General features: G+C 36.0%; 1 protein-coding gene across 1 annotated transcript in view; it reads right to left on the bottom strand.

Annotated features, from left to right (window-relative positions):
* LRP6 (LDL receptor related protein 6) overlaps positions 1-17,963 on the bottom strand; it is a 181,604-nt gene that overhangs the window by 120,720 nt on the left and 42,921 nt on the right. Inside the window, exon 3 of the mRNA XM_047740549.1 lies at positions 64-261. Coding sequence (XP_047596505.1) covers positions 64-261 — 198 coding nt within the window. The remainder of the gene's footprint in view (positions 1-63; positions 262-17,963) is intronic.

The raw sequence follows: 17,963 nt of genomic DNA, 5'->3' as shown, positions 1-17,963 counted from the left end.
ATGATATTAAAACACCATAATGCTTACCTAAAACTTAAAATTAAATTTATGAGGCCATCTTACCGATTTGTTCCATCCAGATTTGATTTGTGGATGAAATTTAGTTTTGCATCTGCCCAATAAAGCTTCTGTTCCTCATAATCCAAAGTCAGTCCATTTGGCCAGTAAATTTCAGTGTTTATTATAATGAAGCGACTTGAACCATCCATTCCAGCACGTTCTATCTTTGGTACTTCTCCCCAGTCTGTCCAGTACATGAACCTAAAAACCATATAAACAAATAAACCCATGATATAAGCAGGTTAACAGCCAAGTATTTTGTAATTATCACTATTAGATAAAGAAAGCTTTCTCAGGAACACTACTACTGAAACCCTTAGAAATTATCAAAATTTTAATAATCTACCTTTTTGTCACCACCCTGGTAAGAACTGATTTAGGCAAGCATCATCAGCACGCAAAAAACTATGTGATCAAAGTTTACTGAGGAAAAAGGGTATTTACACTGTCTCCATGTATCTCCCCACAGATTATTTATTAAGGACAAAGGGGGAAATGGTAACTTTAGAGAAAATAAATGTGCTGAACACTACCTTAAGCCCATCATCTAAGTTAACATCATCGGGGAATAAGCTGGTGTCATATATATGACATACTTGCAAAGGACAAACCATATTTCATGAATATTCTCTTGCATAGCATTCTTGCAAAAAAAAAAAAAAAATCTATAACCTGACCAAAATTATGAGGAAAGGGAGAAAACTAAATTGAGGAACATTCTAGAAAACAACTGGTCTTTGAAAATATCAATGTTACGAAAGTCTAAGGATGGCTGAGAAACAATGTAGATCAAAGGACAATAAAGAGACATGGCAACTATAAAGTGCATAATTCTGGACTGATCAGTTGAGGGAAATGCTATGAAGACATTATTGGGAAATCTGGCAAAATCTGAAGGACTGTCAAATTGTATAAGAGCTATGTACTGGGGTTAATTTCCTAGATATATGATCATTGTACTGAGGTTAGGGTATATAAGATTTCATTGTACCATTTTAGCTTCTATTCTACAAGTTTAAAATTTTTTCAAAATTAAAAAAAAAATGGAAGTCTCCTATTAATAGTCTCACTCCAGAGGTAAAAACAAAATTTTCTTTGTTAAAGGTGAAACGTAGTGATACAAACGTAGTGATCTGAAGGGGCACGTGCACCCGAATGTTTATAGCAGCAATGTCTACAATAGCCAAACTATGGAAAGAACCTAGATGTCCACCAACAGACGAATGGATAAAGAAGATGTGGTATATATACACAATGGAATACTATGCAGCCATCAAAAGAAATGAAATCTTGCCATTTGCGACAACGTGGATGGAACTAGAGGGTATCATGCTTAGCGAAATAAGTCAATCGGAAAAAGACAACTATCATATGATCTCCCTGATATGAGGGAGAGGAGATGCAACATGGGGGGTTAAGGGGGTAGGAGAAGAGTAAAGGAAACAAGATGGGATTGGGAGGGAGACAAACCATAAGTGACTCTTAATCTCACAAAACAAACTGCTGTTGATGGGGGGGAGGGGGGTTGGAAGAGCGGGGGTGGGGTTATAGACATTGGGGAGGGTATGTGCTATGGCGAGTGCTGTGAAGTGTGTAAACCTGGCGATTCACAGACCTGTACCCCTGGGGATAAAAATATTATATGTTTATAAAAAATAAAATAAAAAAAAAGAAATCAACTATTAAAACTTTAGCACCATTTTTTGAAGAGAAAAAAAAATTCATAAAGACTCTTTTTCAACAGAAAAAAAAAAAAGGTGAAACTCTTAGTGTACTATATTTCATGGAGTAGGCTCCATGCCCAGTGTGGATCCTAATGCAGGGCTCAAACTCACAACTGTGAGATAAAGACCTGAGCTGAGATCAAGAGCTGGATGCTTAACCAACTGAGCCAACCAGGCTCCCCCATATTTTTAAAGGTAATGAGGGTGCTATGAACTAGATATGATGTACTCAATAAATGTGTTCAGGCATAATTGAAATTCAAGTTTAGATTTTACTCAAAAAATTGGTGAAATGGTAATATTAAGATGATTCCACCTGTACAAATAGATATTTCATATAAACTGCTTACTCAATGAAATTATGGGAAGTATGAGGTAGGGAATAACATACTTCCTAGACACAAGGCATTGTGCTAATGGTTTTATATACTTTATCTCACTTAAGCAGTGTTATGAAATATTATTTGTCCATCACCATATTTCAGATGAAACAATTCAGAAGTTAGTATATTGCTCAAAGTCAGAGAGCTAATAAATGGGGAACAGAAATTCAAACCTACATCCCCAGGTTCCAAAGTCAATTCTTATCACAGGTCAAAGCTTTAAGTTATAAGGAATAGAAGGCAAAGTATTCCCTAAAATGAGGATAATGACTGGATATCATCCAGAATGAGGAGCAGGGGAATGATTAGATTTATGCAAGATAAAACTATATAAAAAAACAAGCCAGACAATATTAGACCATATTAAAATTTTTCGTTTTTATTCTGAGAGTAACACAAAGACACTTCAATGCTTTGAAGACTAGAGGTGAAATGACTACCTTTGTGAGGTTTGGGGAGTAGGGTTGCTAAGGAGGAAGAGATTGGCTACAGTGGAGAAGAAGACTAGAGGAAAACTAAAAATAATACACAGAGGCTCTCCTCTAAAACCAAAGAAAAACTAAGAAAAGATAGTAAAAAATAATTAGTCTCTGAAAATTGATCAAAGGATAAACAACAAAATGAGAAGCATTTACTCAAGAAAATCTACTAACTCTCAGAGGAAATGTGACAATTCAGCCATAAGTTAGTTGCACCGCCATCCAGGCTGCTAGGTTTATGGCACAAAAGTTCTACCCTGAGCAGACACAACAGACCTTAAAGACTGGCAGCTACCTGGCCCTGCAAGAGAATGCTGACTTTATTTGAAGTAATGGAAAAATCTATGCCCAGGAATGTTATCAAAAATAAGAATGCTCTCCACGGCAAACAATCAGAGAGGGCTATTATTCCAAGCAATACTATCCCAAAAAGTGTAAATGTAATGTAGGTAAATTTCACTTGAATTTTTTTAATGGACACAAGACTTTACTAGATACTTCACAAAAGAAGACACATGAGTAGAAAAGTGGCACATAAAAAGATGCTCGATTTCAACAATCATCAAGGATATGCAAATTAAAACTACAGTAACAAAAATAAAAAATAAATAAACCCATAGTAACATACCAACTCCACATGCACTAGAATGGCTGACATTTAAAAGACTAACAATACTAAGTGTTGGTGACAAGTGAGCAACTGAAACTGTCATACACCACTAGTATAATCACTTTGGAAAACAGTTTGGCAGTTTCTTATAAACTTAAATGTACATTTAACTCTATGAATCAGCAATTTCACTTTTAGGTATTTATCCAAGAAAAATAAAAACATATCCACTCAACAACTGTATATGCAAATTCACAGAAACTTTACTCATAACAGCTAAAAACAAGAAACAACATAAATATCCATTAACAGGATGATATATAAACTCTGGTATATTTATCCAATGGAATACTACTTAGAATACAAACAAAGTAACTACTCTTACATTCAACAAGAATGGATTTTTAAAATTGGGCAAAACAAAAGAAACTAGACTCAAAAGAGTACCTACTTCATGACGCTTATATGAAGTTCTAGATACAGCAAAACTAATCTATAGTGACAGAAATCAGATCGGTAGTTACTAGAGTGGAAACAGAGGTTGACTTGAAGGGGCCAGGACAGCTTTCTGGAGTGAGGTGATGGAAAATTTGGGGGGAGTAATGGTAGACATATACATTTATCAAACCATCAAACTTTTATAAATATAAAAATATGCATATTTCTGCATATAAATTATATCTCAATAAAGTTGCCTAAAACACATATATGAAACAAGAGATGATTTTTTAAAAGCTAATTCAAAAGTACCTTCTTTTCTGTAGAAGCATGTCCTAGCTTACCCAGCATTACTTCCTCCTAGGTGCTCCTGGAGCAGGTTTCACTGTGCTATAGGCTATAGTACTTACCACACTTTGTATATAAATTATGAAGAACTCATATGTACTGAACATAAGCAATTTGCACACTATCCAGATGGATACAGCAGTAAGTGGTGTTGTCTATTCTGCATAATATAATTTAGGTAGGTCTCACAACTGTCATTAACCTAAGTAAGCATTAAACTTATAAGTAAGAATTTGATGTCTAGTTTATGGTGAAATAAAAAGCTAACAAATGAATTAGCTCAATAAGAATTTCAGTAATAAAATTATTTACACGCTGCTGCTTCTCAAAGCTAATAGATAACTCTCACATTATTTAACAGTAAAAAATGTATCAGGTCATAGTACTTCAAGGATAAAGACTTCAAATACAAAAAGAGAAACGGAGACATCTGTCAAGAACGATAAAAGTTTAGAATTTTTAAGTGAATCTTGTAGGTATTTTCATTTGTCCAAATATTTAAAATGCAAAATAATAAATTTCATCAATACTAAAATTTCCATGTTATTTGATTAACATTTAAAGTAAAAACTCATTATAAATTTAATATAGAAAGGGAACGAGGCACAGTAAGTAGAAAAACACAGAAGTGTTTTATAAACTGCCAAGATATTACTCAATTTTTAAAAATGTACTAAGTACCTATTAGGAGCCTTGCATCAACCTTGATATAATACAAAAATAAGCAAGGCAAAACAACTGTCTATATGAAAATTGCATCTAGGCAAGGAGTGATAAATGTGGCATGAGTTGTATGAACAGGGTGCTATAAGAGTACAAGGAATTGATACTCAATCAAGCTAGTTAATGTTAAGAGTTTTCAATAAAAGCTTACCAGAAGAACAATACTTTTATTTAGGTAGTTGCCAAAATGAGAAACAGCATTCCCGGAAGAAGACACAGCATATGAAAAAGACATCAGAAGTCATGACATATTCAAGAACCAGCAAGAAGATCAGCAGAGCTGCAGCATATAGTGTATTTACAGTGGGGGACACCTGGCCCAAAAAAAAAAAAAAAAAAAAAAAGGAGTCCCACAGAAGGGACCTATTCTGCTGTACAAAGAAGTTTGAACTGTATAACCTATAGGTGGTGACAAGGTACTTAAGACTAAGCAGAAAAGTAAAGTCGTAAGATTATCCTTTTAATCACTGGTGATAACACCAAGGGACTGGCTAGAAGGGGAAGAAATTACAGAAATATTCCAAATGAGAACTAATGAAAACAAAAGTTGAAAGATGGATCAATGTGGGAGAAGAAAGATAAACAAGAGAGAGTAGGATGGCTCTCAAGAGTTGGCAAATGTGAATGAGTCCATATTGGTGTCGTTCAGCAAAATATGGAATACAGAGTTTAAGGGGCAACATGATGATTTCAGAAAAGGATGAAATGAGCATCTTCACCTCATTGTTTTTCCTTATATAGCCAAAGAACCAGTCAACAGAGTAAAAGAAAAGCTAGAATAAAAATTAAAGGAAAGTAGCACAGAAAAGGCAAATAAAATTAAAAGGATGTTAATAATCAAAGTTGGACCATAGTAACAGGGCAAAAGAAACTTCAATAAAAAACTGCATATGAGGGGCGCCTGGGTGGCTCAGTGGGTTAAGCCGCTGCCTTCGGCTCAGGTCATGATCTCAGGGTCCTGGGATCGAGCCCCGCATCGGGCTCTCTGCTCAGCAGGGAGCCTGCTTCCTCCTCCCTCTCTACCTGCCTCTCTGCCTGCTTGTTCTCTCTCTCTGTCAAATAAATAAATAAAAAATAAAAATCTTTAAAAAATAAAAAAAAATAAAAAATAAAAAAACTGCATATGACACCAAACCAGCCCCAAAGTGTAAGGGTCATTGGGAACATAATGGGACAGATTATGGTAAAATTTTATAACGAGTGGGAAAAAAAATTCTGACTCTAATGAGAATGAAAAAAAAAGATACCATGCAAAATTCATATATCCATCCACTTCCTGATCCCTGAGCCAGTTCCATCTTAACTTTGGTTAGTAAATTGGGCTTTTAAGTGAAGAGGAGGTTGGAGATTTCAAGGATATGTTTCCTGATAGAACTACAAAGAAAAAAAAACTGTGAAGAAGTCTGTTATAATTCCATGCTTCCCCTCTACTTAATTATTTGTGTTGGTATTATATCTTAAAAATAAGAGATGATTAATAATATAGTGAAAGTATTCATTTTAGAGGATTTGTTTTTAAGGAAAATGTACAGTAATCAGATGAAAAACATTCTACTATTAAGGGACAAGAAAGAATATGGAGATGGCTTTGCTGTGACAATATCCATCAGAATGAAATTCTACATGTATAAACTGGTTATCACAGAGAAAATTAGATTGCTAAGAATGATCCTTAAATGCCCAGTCTAGGTGACTAATTTTTAAAACCTGGTGGACATAATACAAAGAATGTATTTAATTCAGAAATAACATTTGGTATACTACTAGAAGAAAAAGCTTATAAACCTGGGAATAAATAACATACTAAATCAATCTAATTCCCTACTATTGTTAAAAAAAAATGCTAGCTATAGTACAGGCATACCTTGTTAGACTATGTTCTGTGGATACCGTACTTTTTACAAAACGAAGGCTTGTGACAACACTGCAAAAAAGGAAATCTACTGGAACCTTCTTCCAACAGCATCTGCTCACTTCATGTCTGTCACATTTTAGTAATTCTCCCAATATTTCAACTTCCCACCATTATTATATTTGTTATGGTGATCTGTGACCAGTGATTATGACTGGTCAAAGTTCAAGTGAGGATTAGCATTTTTTAGTAATAAAGTATTTTTATTTCCTCAAAGTATTTTGTAATTAAGGTATATACACAGTTGGTTTAGACATAACGCTACTGCACACTTAACAGACTACAAGACAGTGTAAATATAACTTCATATGTATTGGGAAACCAGCAAGTTCACTTGACTCACTTCATTGTGATATCCATTTTATTGCTGTGGTCTGGAACCCCCAATATCCACAAATTATGCATCTTCCCCAACTGCTGTTATCTACAATCCTCTTTCTGAAGAAATCGTAGGTGATGCATTTTCAGCTCCTCTAAATATAATAATGATGATATATTAACTGTCTGGAAGGCCTCTCTCCTCCTTCTATACACTCTCAAAAATATCCTGATTCTTCAGAAGCGTTCAAATGTCACCAAATTTTGGTGAAGCATTTCATGACTCCTTCAAGCATACTCTCCTCTGTACATTTCAAATAATACAATATTAGGACTGTTTACACACTCCTACCCCTATTTATTCCAGGTCCTTGTTTTATTTATTTTTGTTATTTATTTATTGTTTTATTTATCCTTGTTTTATTTATTGTTGTTATCCCTTATCCTAAAACAACCTCATATAATGGCAAGTGTATGTACAGTCAGCATTCAAATGCTTAATGTGTCTGCAACACGCGCCATTCTGTATGTATTTGTGTATTATTACAGAGCATGTCCTTAAGAAATAAAGGCAGAATTTTATTTTAATGAATATCATTATTCTTCTACTATGCTCCAGTTACAAGCTGTTTGCTATTCCTTGAATGTGCAATGGCATGAGAGTCTGGCACATAGTGTTCCTATTGACTAAAAGCTATTACCCATATTCATACATTGTCTCCCTGGAAAAAAAAAACTGCTCATTCAGATAGGAAATGCCAATCTGAAATAGCCCCCCAAATAAAACTGAATACTCTCTCCTTTGTCCCCCCACTGTACAGATTTCTATAGCAATATTTGTAAAGCTTTACTGGAACAATATTTCCCTAAATTTAAAGCTGGTTTATACCTAATAAATCTATTTTTAGATAGATAAATTAGTCTATTTAGTAGATAGTATACTAATATAATTATGTTATTCACGTTTTGCTACTGGGTCACCTCAGAGGATATGCTAGATTATCCCATCACCCAAAGCTAGAAGCTCTACATAGATAGCTTCACTTTTTTTAATGGCCTGGTGGAGAGAATTTCTTTTTTCAAGATAAAATTATTTCAGTCATGCCTTTAATTACTGTCTTATACACTACAGGAATCTGGAAATTAGTTTTTGAGGAGAATCTTGCCCTTACCCTTGAGTATTTCCTCAGTTCACCTCTCAAACTCATCTTACCTACTTTTATAGGGGCCTATATTCTTTAGGTACATGTCAGTCTCTGAGAAACCATCTTTACTTTACCAAAAAAAGTTTGGGTTTTGCCTATCAGACAAACCAAGAAAAAGAGAAAGTGGAGGCGGAAGAGAAGGAAGCATCAGTAAAGCAGCAGCAGCATGGCCCACAAGCAATCCATGCAGGTGAGGTTGGGGGCAAAAGCAAAAGCTAATAATTAAATCCAGTTTGAATTAATCCATCCTTCTTTAACCCAGTTTTGCAAGGAAGCACTAGCAGCACCTTTAGGATTATCTGTTGCCTCACATCAGTGAGAGTACAAACAGTGGTAAACGTGCCACCTAACAGTGGTGCCATCACTGGACCAGGTCTGTGGTATGATTTTTATTAGCATTGTACCTGGCTACAGACTCCAAGCCTGGTTCTTCTACAACTTAGGAAATTTTATGAGTAACCCAATAATGTCTTTAAAAATACCTTTTCTGTTTAAACCACAAGGATTTCTATTACTTAAAACTATGAATACTAACATGCATTTTTAGATCCAACACCATCCAAAAGCATCACCTTAAAGTTTAGATGGTCACTTCAACACTTCTACCAACAAAGCCTCATATGTTAGAAGTCTCCCCATATCAATATCTTACAAATGGCATGTCTCAAAAGTTTCACAGCTCTTCCCTCAATCTATTGGGACTCCTCTCATAAGGGCCAATGTCAACATTCATGAGAATGACTGGCAGAGAACTATCAGGCAAATTACATCCTGAAACTTCGATCTGTACACTGATCTAAAACATTATCATGATGAAAACTGATGTAAAGGGGAATAATCAATGACAGAAAAGCCAAATTCACATTAAAATTTGGCATTTATGCCACCATAAACAATGAAAACTCAACTAACCTGTCTGATTTACTCATTACTCACTTTCATTACTTCAAAACCCAGTAACCATCAATTCATAATGACCATGATATAACCAGTTCTTGAATATTCAGAAGCTAGAATTGTAACTATAATTAACAATTATGCTATGGTCTGAAAGTCCCTCACCCCCAAAACTCTTATGTTGAAATCTCACCTCCCAATGTGATGGTATTATAGGAGGCAGGGATTCTGGGGTGATTAGGTCTTAAGGGTGGAGCCCACATGAATGGGATTATTGCCCTTATTAAAAAGGCCCAAGAAAGCTCCCTTGCCCCTTTCTACCTTGTGGGGTTTCAGTGAAAAACAGCCATGTAGGAAGCCGGCCCTCACCAGACACCAAATCTGTCAGTACCTTGATCTTGGGTTTTCCTACCTTCAGAACTGTGAGAAATAAATTTCTGCTCTTTATAAGCCACCAGTAATAGGATTTTGTTATAGAAGCCTGAACAGACTAATACAAGTTTTCTTGACCACGGTGTTTCTTGGGCTGTGCTCCCTGCTCCACACAGAAATACACTAATAACAGTAATACTAGTGATGATAATGATGATGCCAATTTTCAAACCTGGCAGCATTTGGGAATGACTTCAGAAACTCTTAAAATATCAGTAACTTGGGCTCTTCCATCAGAGATTCTGATTAAATTGGTCTGGGTTAGGACCCACCCATCAATATTGCCTAAAAGCTCCTCGACCTTCCAACTGGCACCAGCTATCAGCATGCTCCATCATAGCGCAGCCCTCAGGGCATCCAAGCCCACGGTGTCAGGCCCCAGCAGAGACGTGAGCACGCTGGTGGAGGCAGGTGCAAAAGGCAACAATGGTTTTGGGAAAGCAGAACATGCTGCCATCCACTTCATGTTGGAGCAGATCGACTCCTACCTAGACCACCTTCACAGAGAAGAATCACCACCTCCATGCCTGCCTCCAGGAGCTGCTTGAGTCCAGCTGGCAGACATGCCTTGTGTTCCAGCAGCAGCTGGGGGAAGGCCCTAGAGGCACCAGTCCCTAGGCTTTGGGAGCCACCAACCAGCCCCAATCCTGCCTCCCTGGGCTAGGCTCTGGCCTGGGCACTCACCACCTGGCTTAGATACCTTCTCAAGGGCTGGCTTTACAGGTCTGCCTGCCTGGGCCACCCTTCTGGTACTCCCCTTGGTGTGCCTGGGCCAGCCTCTACCACCTGGCATCCTCTCCTGGGGTCAGGTGTGGGCCTGTGAACCACCCACCTTGCCTGCCTATCCAATTCCAGGGCACTTCCCCACTCTGCTCAGGCCTTGAGCATCACTTTAACAGGTGGACAACAAAATAAACAAACATACAAATATTTTTTAAAAATTTAAAAAAAAAAGCTCTTCAAGGAATTCTAATTCACTTAGGGTTTAGAACCAGTGAAGAGGAATCTGACTTCCTGAAGCATCTGTTTATCCATAGCACTTTGTTCTTTCACAGTAGCATTAATATATTTAACTCACTAACCAGTTGGCCCTAAATATTAGTTAATAAGTAGCTCTTAAAACTGTGGAAGATTATATAAGGAAGCAAAGCACCAAATAAATTACTTCCCACACAACAGCCTTCCATATTTCCCTCAAAAGTTTTATAACTTGAGAAACTGGATTTTTTAAACTTCACAATTACTGCTAAAATTGTACTAAGTATAAATATCCAAAGATATATAAAGATGAAAGTAGATTTTCAAATCTCTATTATAAATTTTCAAACTTTTAGATTCCAATTCTTTACATATAAAAATATTTAGTGGCAACCCTCAATGGAGTTTTAAGTGTGCTTGTTCATTGACGATCTTACACAAACCAGAGTCTCATTTTACTTATAGGATATGAACAAACGAATATAATAAATATCCCTCAAAAGTTCTTATTCTTAATTTGGAACATGCTGCCAAAATGGGGGGAAAAAAAAAAAGAAGCATGTTAGTTACCTATGATTTTCATAAAAATATATACACTACAAATAGTCACTTTGACACTCTTTAACTTTGACACTGTGTGACTCACATCTACCTTTAGCTATGCTAACTAAAGTGTGAAAAAGACCACAGAACTAATGTTTTTTAAGGTAATTATAGTTTTTTTGTTTTGTTCTTCAGGTAGGTCCAGTCAAGTAGGAGATCAATATTTAAGAAGCCATCGTGACTTTAACAAAACCTCATCACTCAAAAGCAATTAATAATTCTGAGATTTCACCAGGGATAACTGGTATACTTCCAAGCATTTAAACACTCCTGAAAATAAAAGTTATCGCATATTACTCTCTTTTTCAAGTCCACGTAGATCAAGCAGAGAAAAGTTTGCAACCTTAATCAGACATCCATGGTAGACAGACACACCCCAAAGCCAACTCACTCTTTGTGAAGGTAGGGGAGACATCAAAACTCTTTGACAAAATTACTGACTCCATTTCTTTCTGAGACTCCAAGAATCAGGGTGAAATATGATCTAGAAGATCTCCAGTCTTCTGATAATAGTGCTAATTTTAGAGCTACCTGGATACTATCTAGGGCCAAAAAGCAAGAATAAGTTACTCCTAATTTCACCATGGAGTCAAACAAGTCAAAGAAAAAAATTTAAGGTAACCACTGAAAAAACAAAACAGAAACAGTTATTTAAAACTTATTTTTTTAAAACATTAGAAACATGTATTTTAAATAGGTTCATTTCACAAAGATTTAGTTTGCAAAAGAACACAAAACACGTAAAAACAGTACTAAAGATGTTTAAATGACTAAAAGCTAAATTGGATTTAAAGTAAAGAGCTAATCCAAAGAAAGTACAAGAACAATAAGGGGAGAAGAAATCCCCCAAGTATTAGAAAAAAAGAAAAGAAAGAAAGCACCACAGAGAAAAAGCAAAGGAAAAACATGAGCTTACAAAACTATATTAAGACAAGTTTTTAGAAACCTGAACAAGCTACAACTATTAATAAAATCAAAAGAGTAAACTTATCTTTCCTAGGTAGGAGCAAAAGGGAGGACAGAGCCCACATGTCTAATGGTAAACCCTAAAATTCTCTAAAACCAAATAATTCTAATCTTAAGACAAAAACTACTGCACTGGACAGGAAAAGGAAACACCCCAAAACAGGAGAATAAAGAGTCTTCTCAAATATACAGAATATTCACAAGAATATGGGTCATGTAACAAAGAACTGAAATCATATATAGTATGTTCTTTGGCCACAAGAGAATTAGACTAGTCTCGCTATAAGAGAAAGTTATCTACAAAATCCTAAAAATTTGGAAATTAACCAATATACTTCTAAACACATATATGCAATAAATGATTAACCCTGCCCTAAGAGAGGCCTGGTCTTTGACCTCAGCCAGGGCAAAGGTAATTTCTTTTCTAAACCCTTAGACTATCTTCCTGATAAGAGTCTTTTAGACTGTCTAAAGATCGTCTTTTTGTTTCTCTGTGGCCATGAGCCACCTCAGATAGTCTAGGCGAACAGTGTGATTTATAGTAGGGGCTTTGGGCCACTCAGTATTAGGTCGAATCTCTAGAGGGGCTAGAGACTAAAGTCAGCCAAACAGGAAGTAATGACCTGGTTTGCATTATTCTGCATGTTCTCACACATTGCAGGAGAAGTAAACAATCTTCACAACTAACTCCACTGGAAGCTCCCATTTGGAACTCTTGTGGACCCTGTCCTGTGCACCTCTTTCCCTGGTTGATTTCTATTGTATTTCTATTTGTATTGATATAAACCATAACTAACATATAACAACCTTCAGTGAATTCTGAGAGTCCTGGTGAATGACTGAACCTAAAGTTAGTCCTGTGGACCCCCCATGTGCAACTGGTGTCAAAAGTGAAAGTGGTCTTAGGGAGGGGATATGAACAAAATAGATGAAGGGGATTAAGAATTATAAACTTACAGTTAATAAATAAGTCACAGGAATGAAAACTACAGCATAAGGAATACAATCAATAATACTGTAATTACCTTGTATATCGACAGATGGTAACTACACTCATCACAGTGAGCATTTTATAATGTATATAATTGTTGATTCGCTATACTATACACTTAAAACTATTATACTTCATGTCAACTATATTTCGATTTTAAAAATAAGATCTGTCAGCTGAATTTAAAAGCTTTAGAAAGAACTATTTTTGCGGGGGGAAGAGAGCATGCAAGGGGCAGGGGGTTGGGGGGAAACCCAAAGAGAGAGGAAGAGGAACTCTTAAGCAGGCTCCATCTCCAGTATGAATTTCGATGGTGGGGGGCTCAACCTCATGACCCTGAGGACCATGACCTGAGGGGAAGTTAAGAGTCAGATGCTTAAACGACTGAGACACCCAAGGGCCCCAAGTACTATATTTTTAAATAATATAATTATGGAATATAATTTTTTAAAATCTCCTGTCTAAAAAAACCTAGAGTAGCCTATGTTTTACCAGCCATACCCTGACTTATATGCCAACCCAGGTAGAGCCTAAATTAGGGACTTTACCCAGGGATTAATCAGCCCTGAGAATGGGGGCCCTCTGCCCCCCAAGCTGGACAACACCACCCTCCCTGCTTAGAAGCAGCACATGGCAAGGCTCAGACTCCACTGCACTTATACTTGAATCTTCTTGGGTATCTCTAGAATAATAACTATAAACAACCTATGAAATGCATATGTTGTGTACTCTGAATTCTGCAAAGTGGCTCTGAATAATAAAGCTGATTTGACAGTTCTTAAAACACACACACACACACACACACACACACACGAGATACCATTGCACACATTTAAGAATAGCTTAAAGGAAACTGACAATATCAAGTACTGGTGGGGATGCAAAGTTACTCAAGCTCTCATACTTTGCTAGTGGGAATAAAAAATGGTACAGCCACTTTGGCAAAATTTCAGTTTCTTATAAAGTTAATTATAGTTACCAAAGAACCCAGCAATCTGACTCTTGGGTATTTACGCAAGAGTAATGAAAGAGAAATAAAAACTTATGTTCACACAAAAACCCATATATGAATAATTATAGCACCTTTATTTGTAACTGCCAAACGGGAAACAACCAAAATGTTCTTGAACTAATTAATGGATAGACAAATTGTAATACCTACCACTTAGCCACAACAAAAATACTGATACACACAACAACACAGATACACACAACCTCAAATGTATTATGCTGAGTCAAAGAATCCAATCTCAAAAGGCTGTAAACATGCTGTATGATTCCATTCATTGACATTCCGGAAAACTACAGGACAGAAAACCAGTCAGTAACTACAAGGAGCTGAGAGTGGGGCAAGAAGGTTAAGTACAACAAAGCATAAGGAAATTCTGAGGAGTGATGGAACAGTTCTGCATCTCAATTGTGGTGCTGATATCGACCAAGTCTCTGACTGAACTCTAGCCAGGCTCCACTGAGGCCTTTCTCAGCTAGGCCTCAACTTTGGCCTGCAAAGACTTGAACAAAATACTAACATAGTTTCTAACAGCTCAAGGCCGCATCCCTAAGATGACCCTAGTCCCTCGTAAAGTGCCTGCCTGTGAAAATCATTGCTGCCAAAAGAATTTACTATTTGTTTCAGCCAACACTTGAACATAGGACCCCTGTCTGCCAGTCTCTGTGGGAGGGTAGGAACCTTGGATAAGTGCCAGTTAGCCAACCCATATGGTTTCACATAGACCAATCTCCCCTTCCAGCTTTTTGTAATTCATCACTCTACTGAACTGTAGATTCATGTAGAACTGTAATTCATGACTCTACTGAACCCCTGCTCACCTCCTCCCTACTCCCTCTAAAACACTGAGTTACTCATGTACAAATCAAAGTAGGGTTCCATTTATGCTGCACTCTTTTCCATGTTGCAATAATATATTATGGTTAAACTCTGTCCTTACTGTTTTAACTAGTGTCCAGCTTTTTTCAGCTTTGACAATACACAATTGTTTGCATTTGTCAAAATTCAGGGTACCATACACTAAAGGGTGAAATTTACTGTATGTAAGATTATACCTCAATTAAATTAAGGAAAAGAAAAGAAAACAACAGCAACAAGCTTCTGAACCATCAGTGATAATTCACTTCATTAATATGCCAAAGAAAAATGATATATAGTCATCTGAAAAGCAGAAAAGTCACAACAAACACCAATTCTAGAATTTTTGCTTATATCAACAACTAAATGCACACACCCTTTCTCTAAAGCAAAAATAGGAAAACTATGGTCAGGAGTTCAAATCCAAAGCATGCCTTGCTTTTTGTATGAACCTATGTGGTAAAAATGGTTTTTACATTTCTAAAGGTGGTAAAAACAAGACAGATAGGGAAGGGAAGAAAAGGGAAGGGAAGAGAAAAGAAAAAGAAAAAAAGAACATCCAACAGAGACCATATGTGGCCACCAAAGACTAAAACATTTATAATCTGGACCTTTCTAGAAAACTCTGGACCCCCCTTGCTACTCAAAATGTGAACAATGTTCCAAAAGCCTCAGCAAATCTCAAGTTCTACACTGAACTACTAAATCAGAATCTTTATTGTTATAGGAGAGTAAAACCAAAGTACTACTTTTCCAAACAGATGTGTCTTTATAACATCACAGAACACCCAGTGAACACATAATTGAAGTAATATATAAAACTCTAGAAAAGCAATATTTCTAGGATAAATCTACATCAATTCAGAAAAAGCATCAATTAAATCTCAATGATACTGTGACAGCATTTTCTGAACCCAAAATTATAGCTGACATAGTCCAACACCAAGTAAATTATTTTAAATCATTCTTCCGGAAAATGTGGTAAGCATTCATGCCATTAGCTAAGCATAATACAAATTACAAAGATACTCCAAGGTTTTTAAGAAATATTTCCCTAATTATTTCATTCAAGCCCTTCCTTTCATCAAAAGAAAAAATAGGGCCTGTATTTTCGCAAGCCCTTATAAGGCATGCTATAGTCGTTTATCTCAGTCTCCCACAGGGACTTGAAAAATGGCCATTCTACAAGTCTTGCCACAAACTATTTAATTAAAAATTAGGCACAAGTATTATCTACATTGAAACTCTGTTTCTGTGTTTCCTCTTGGGAATGAAAGAGAAGAAAGCAGTATGCCACATAAATTTAACAGTAATTTAGAGAAAATTACAAATACTGCAAAATAAAATCTTTACAATCAAGGGTTATATATCTGTATTAAATCTCCCTCATATCAGAAATCATTCAACAATATGATTGGTAATACACAGGTATGGACTTAGGACTTTCCCACATTCTATAAGAAATGACAAATCCTACAATACTTTTTAAAGCAAATGCTGAAAATATTAACTATAATATACTTTTCTACTAGTCCTATTTTAATTATACAAAACAAACAAACAAACACTGCATTAACTCCAGGGCTGAAATTTTTACTTTTGATTGCTTTGAAGTTAATGAACTAAACTCATTTAAAATGTACACTGTATATTACGTTAAATATAAGCTCCTACTGATGTCTTCAATTGTAACCCTCTACCATAAGTATCCTTCTAAATTCCTCTCATTGTTTATCTGTAACTTCCCATTCCAACAGTAAGAAACCTGGTTCCCACCACATACCATCTGTTTTACTTAACTGTTTCATTCTAGTGTGCTATCAGAATTGTTCATGTACTTCTACGGGAAGCAATACTGACAACTAGAGTACACTGCTTATGTGCAGTTCCTTTTGCCTTTAGTCTTACAAGTTCCATGCATTTCTAAAGTTAATTAGGTCAGCACCTTTCCTCCCCCACTCTATTCAGTGAGATTCTTTCATAATTTCTAAGAGAATTAGATTTTTCTGTCTCAATCTGCAATATACCCTGGGATCCTCTAACCTCCTAAATGATATTTTATACTACATAAAGATTCACTTTCTGAGGTAAAGATCTATGGGTCTTGATAAATGTACAGTGTGCTCTTTTATGATGCTTCTCATCTTCCATAAATATAAAACATCTTACAAATGATTTTATCACTCATGCTTCAGGCAAACACACACATTTCCAAAGCCATCTTCAATTCTACTAAACAGGATACAGAGTTTACATGTTTGTAATCTTATCTCCATGCACATACCACTTTTTCCACAATCTCTGAGGAGACTCATTTCAGAAAACTTTACTTCCAGATTACTAATACTTGTCTGCTCCTGATGAGTCTTCAAAGAAAAGTGTTATAGTTATATAAGAAAATAGATTCCACCTTATTTTACAACCAAGTTCTGAGAGTTTCACTTACACCTATACCATTAATAAAGTAATGAAAGCTTATATAAAGACAGTTATGAATTCATTTTACTGATTTTCTTCTACTTTGGTCTTCCTATATATAAACTGAGATGATGTAGATTCACTTACTCAGCTCAGTCACACTGTAAAGATTTTTAAACAAAGTAAGCCTAAACAGTATTTGCTTACCATAGATAAACTATTTTAATAAATAACAATATTATTAGATCCAATACCAATGGCTCAGGGAATTTGACTGAGGATATAAATAAGACCTAAGAGCATATAGGTTCTATTCCTGAAAGCCTCCCCCAATCCAGATAAAAACCTCTGAATATTCCTAGAACTCATCTATCCAAATTAAAATTCCAGACTATTCTATGTAAGATCCTCCTAGTTACTAGATATCATATTATTCTTTTCCCACGCTTCAGGTATTCAGATTTTCAATGCAAAATAAGTAAGCCCTGACTTCCAACTTCCAGACCAGGATACAAGCAGCTGAGAAGCCATCACTCCATTCTAACAACAAGCAAAAACCTGAAAAATTAACAATTCTTAGATCCATCAAAGAAGGGTTACAAAGCAAACTG

This window comes from Lutra lutra, chromosome 8 (assembly GCF_902655055.1).
Source record: "Lutra lutra chromosome 8, mLutLut1.2, whole genome shotgun sequence".
Classification (NCBI taxonomy): domain Eukaryota; kingdom Metazoa; phylum Chordata; class Mammalia; order Carnivora; family Mustelidae; genus Lutra; species Lutra lutra.
This window is presented reverse-complemented; position numbering and strand designations above follow the sequence as displayed.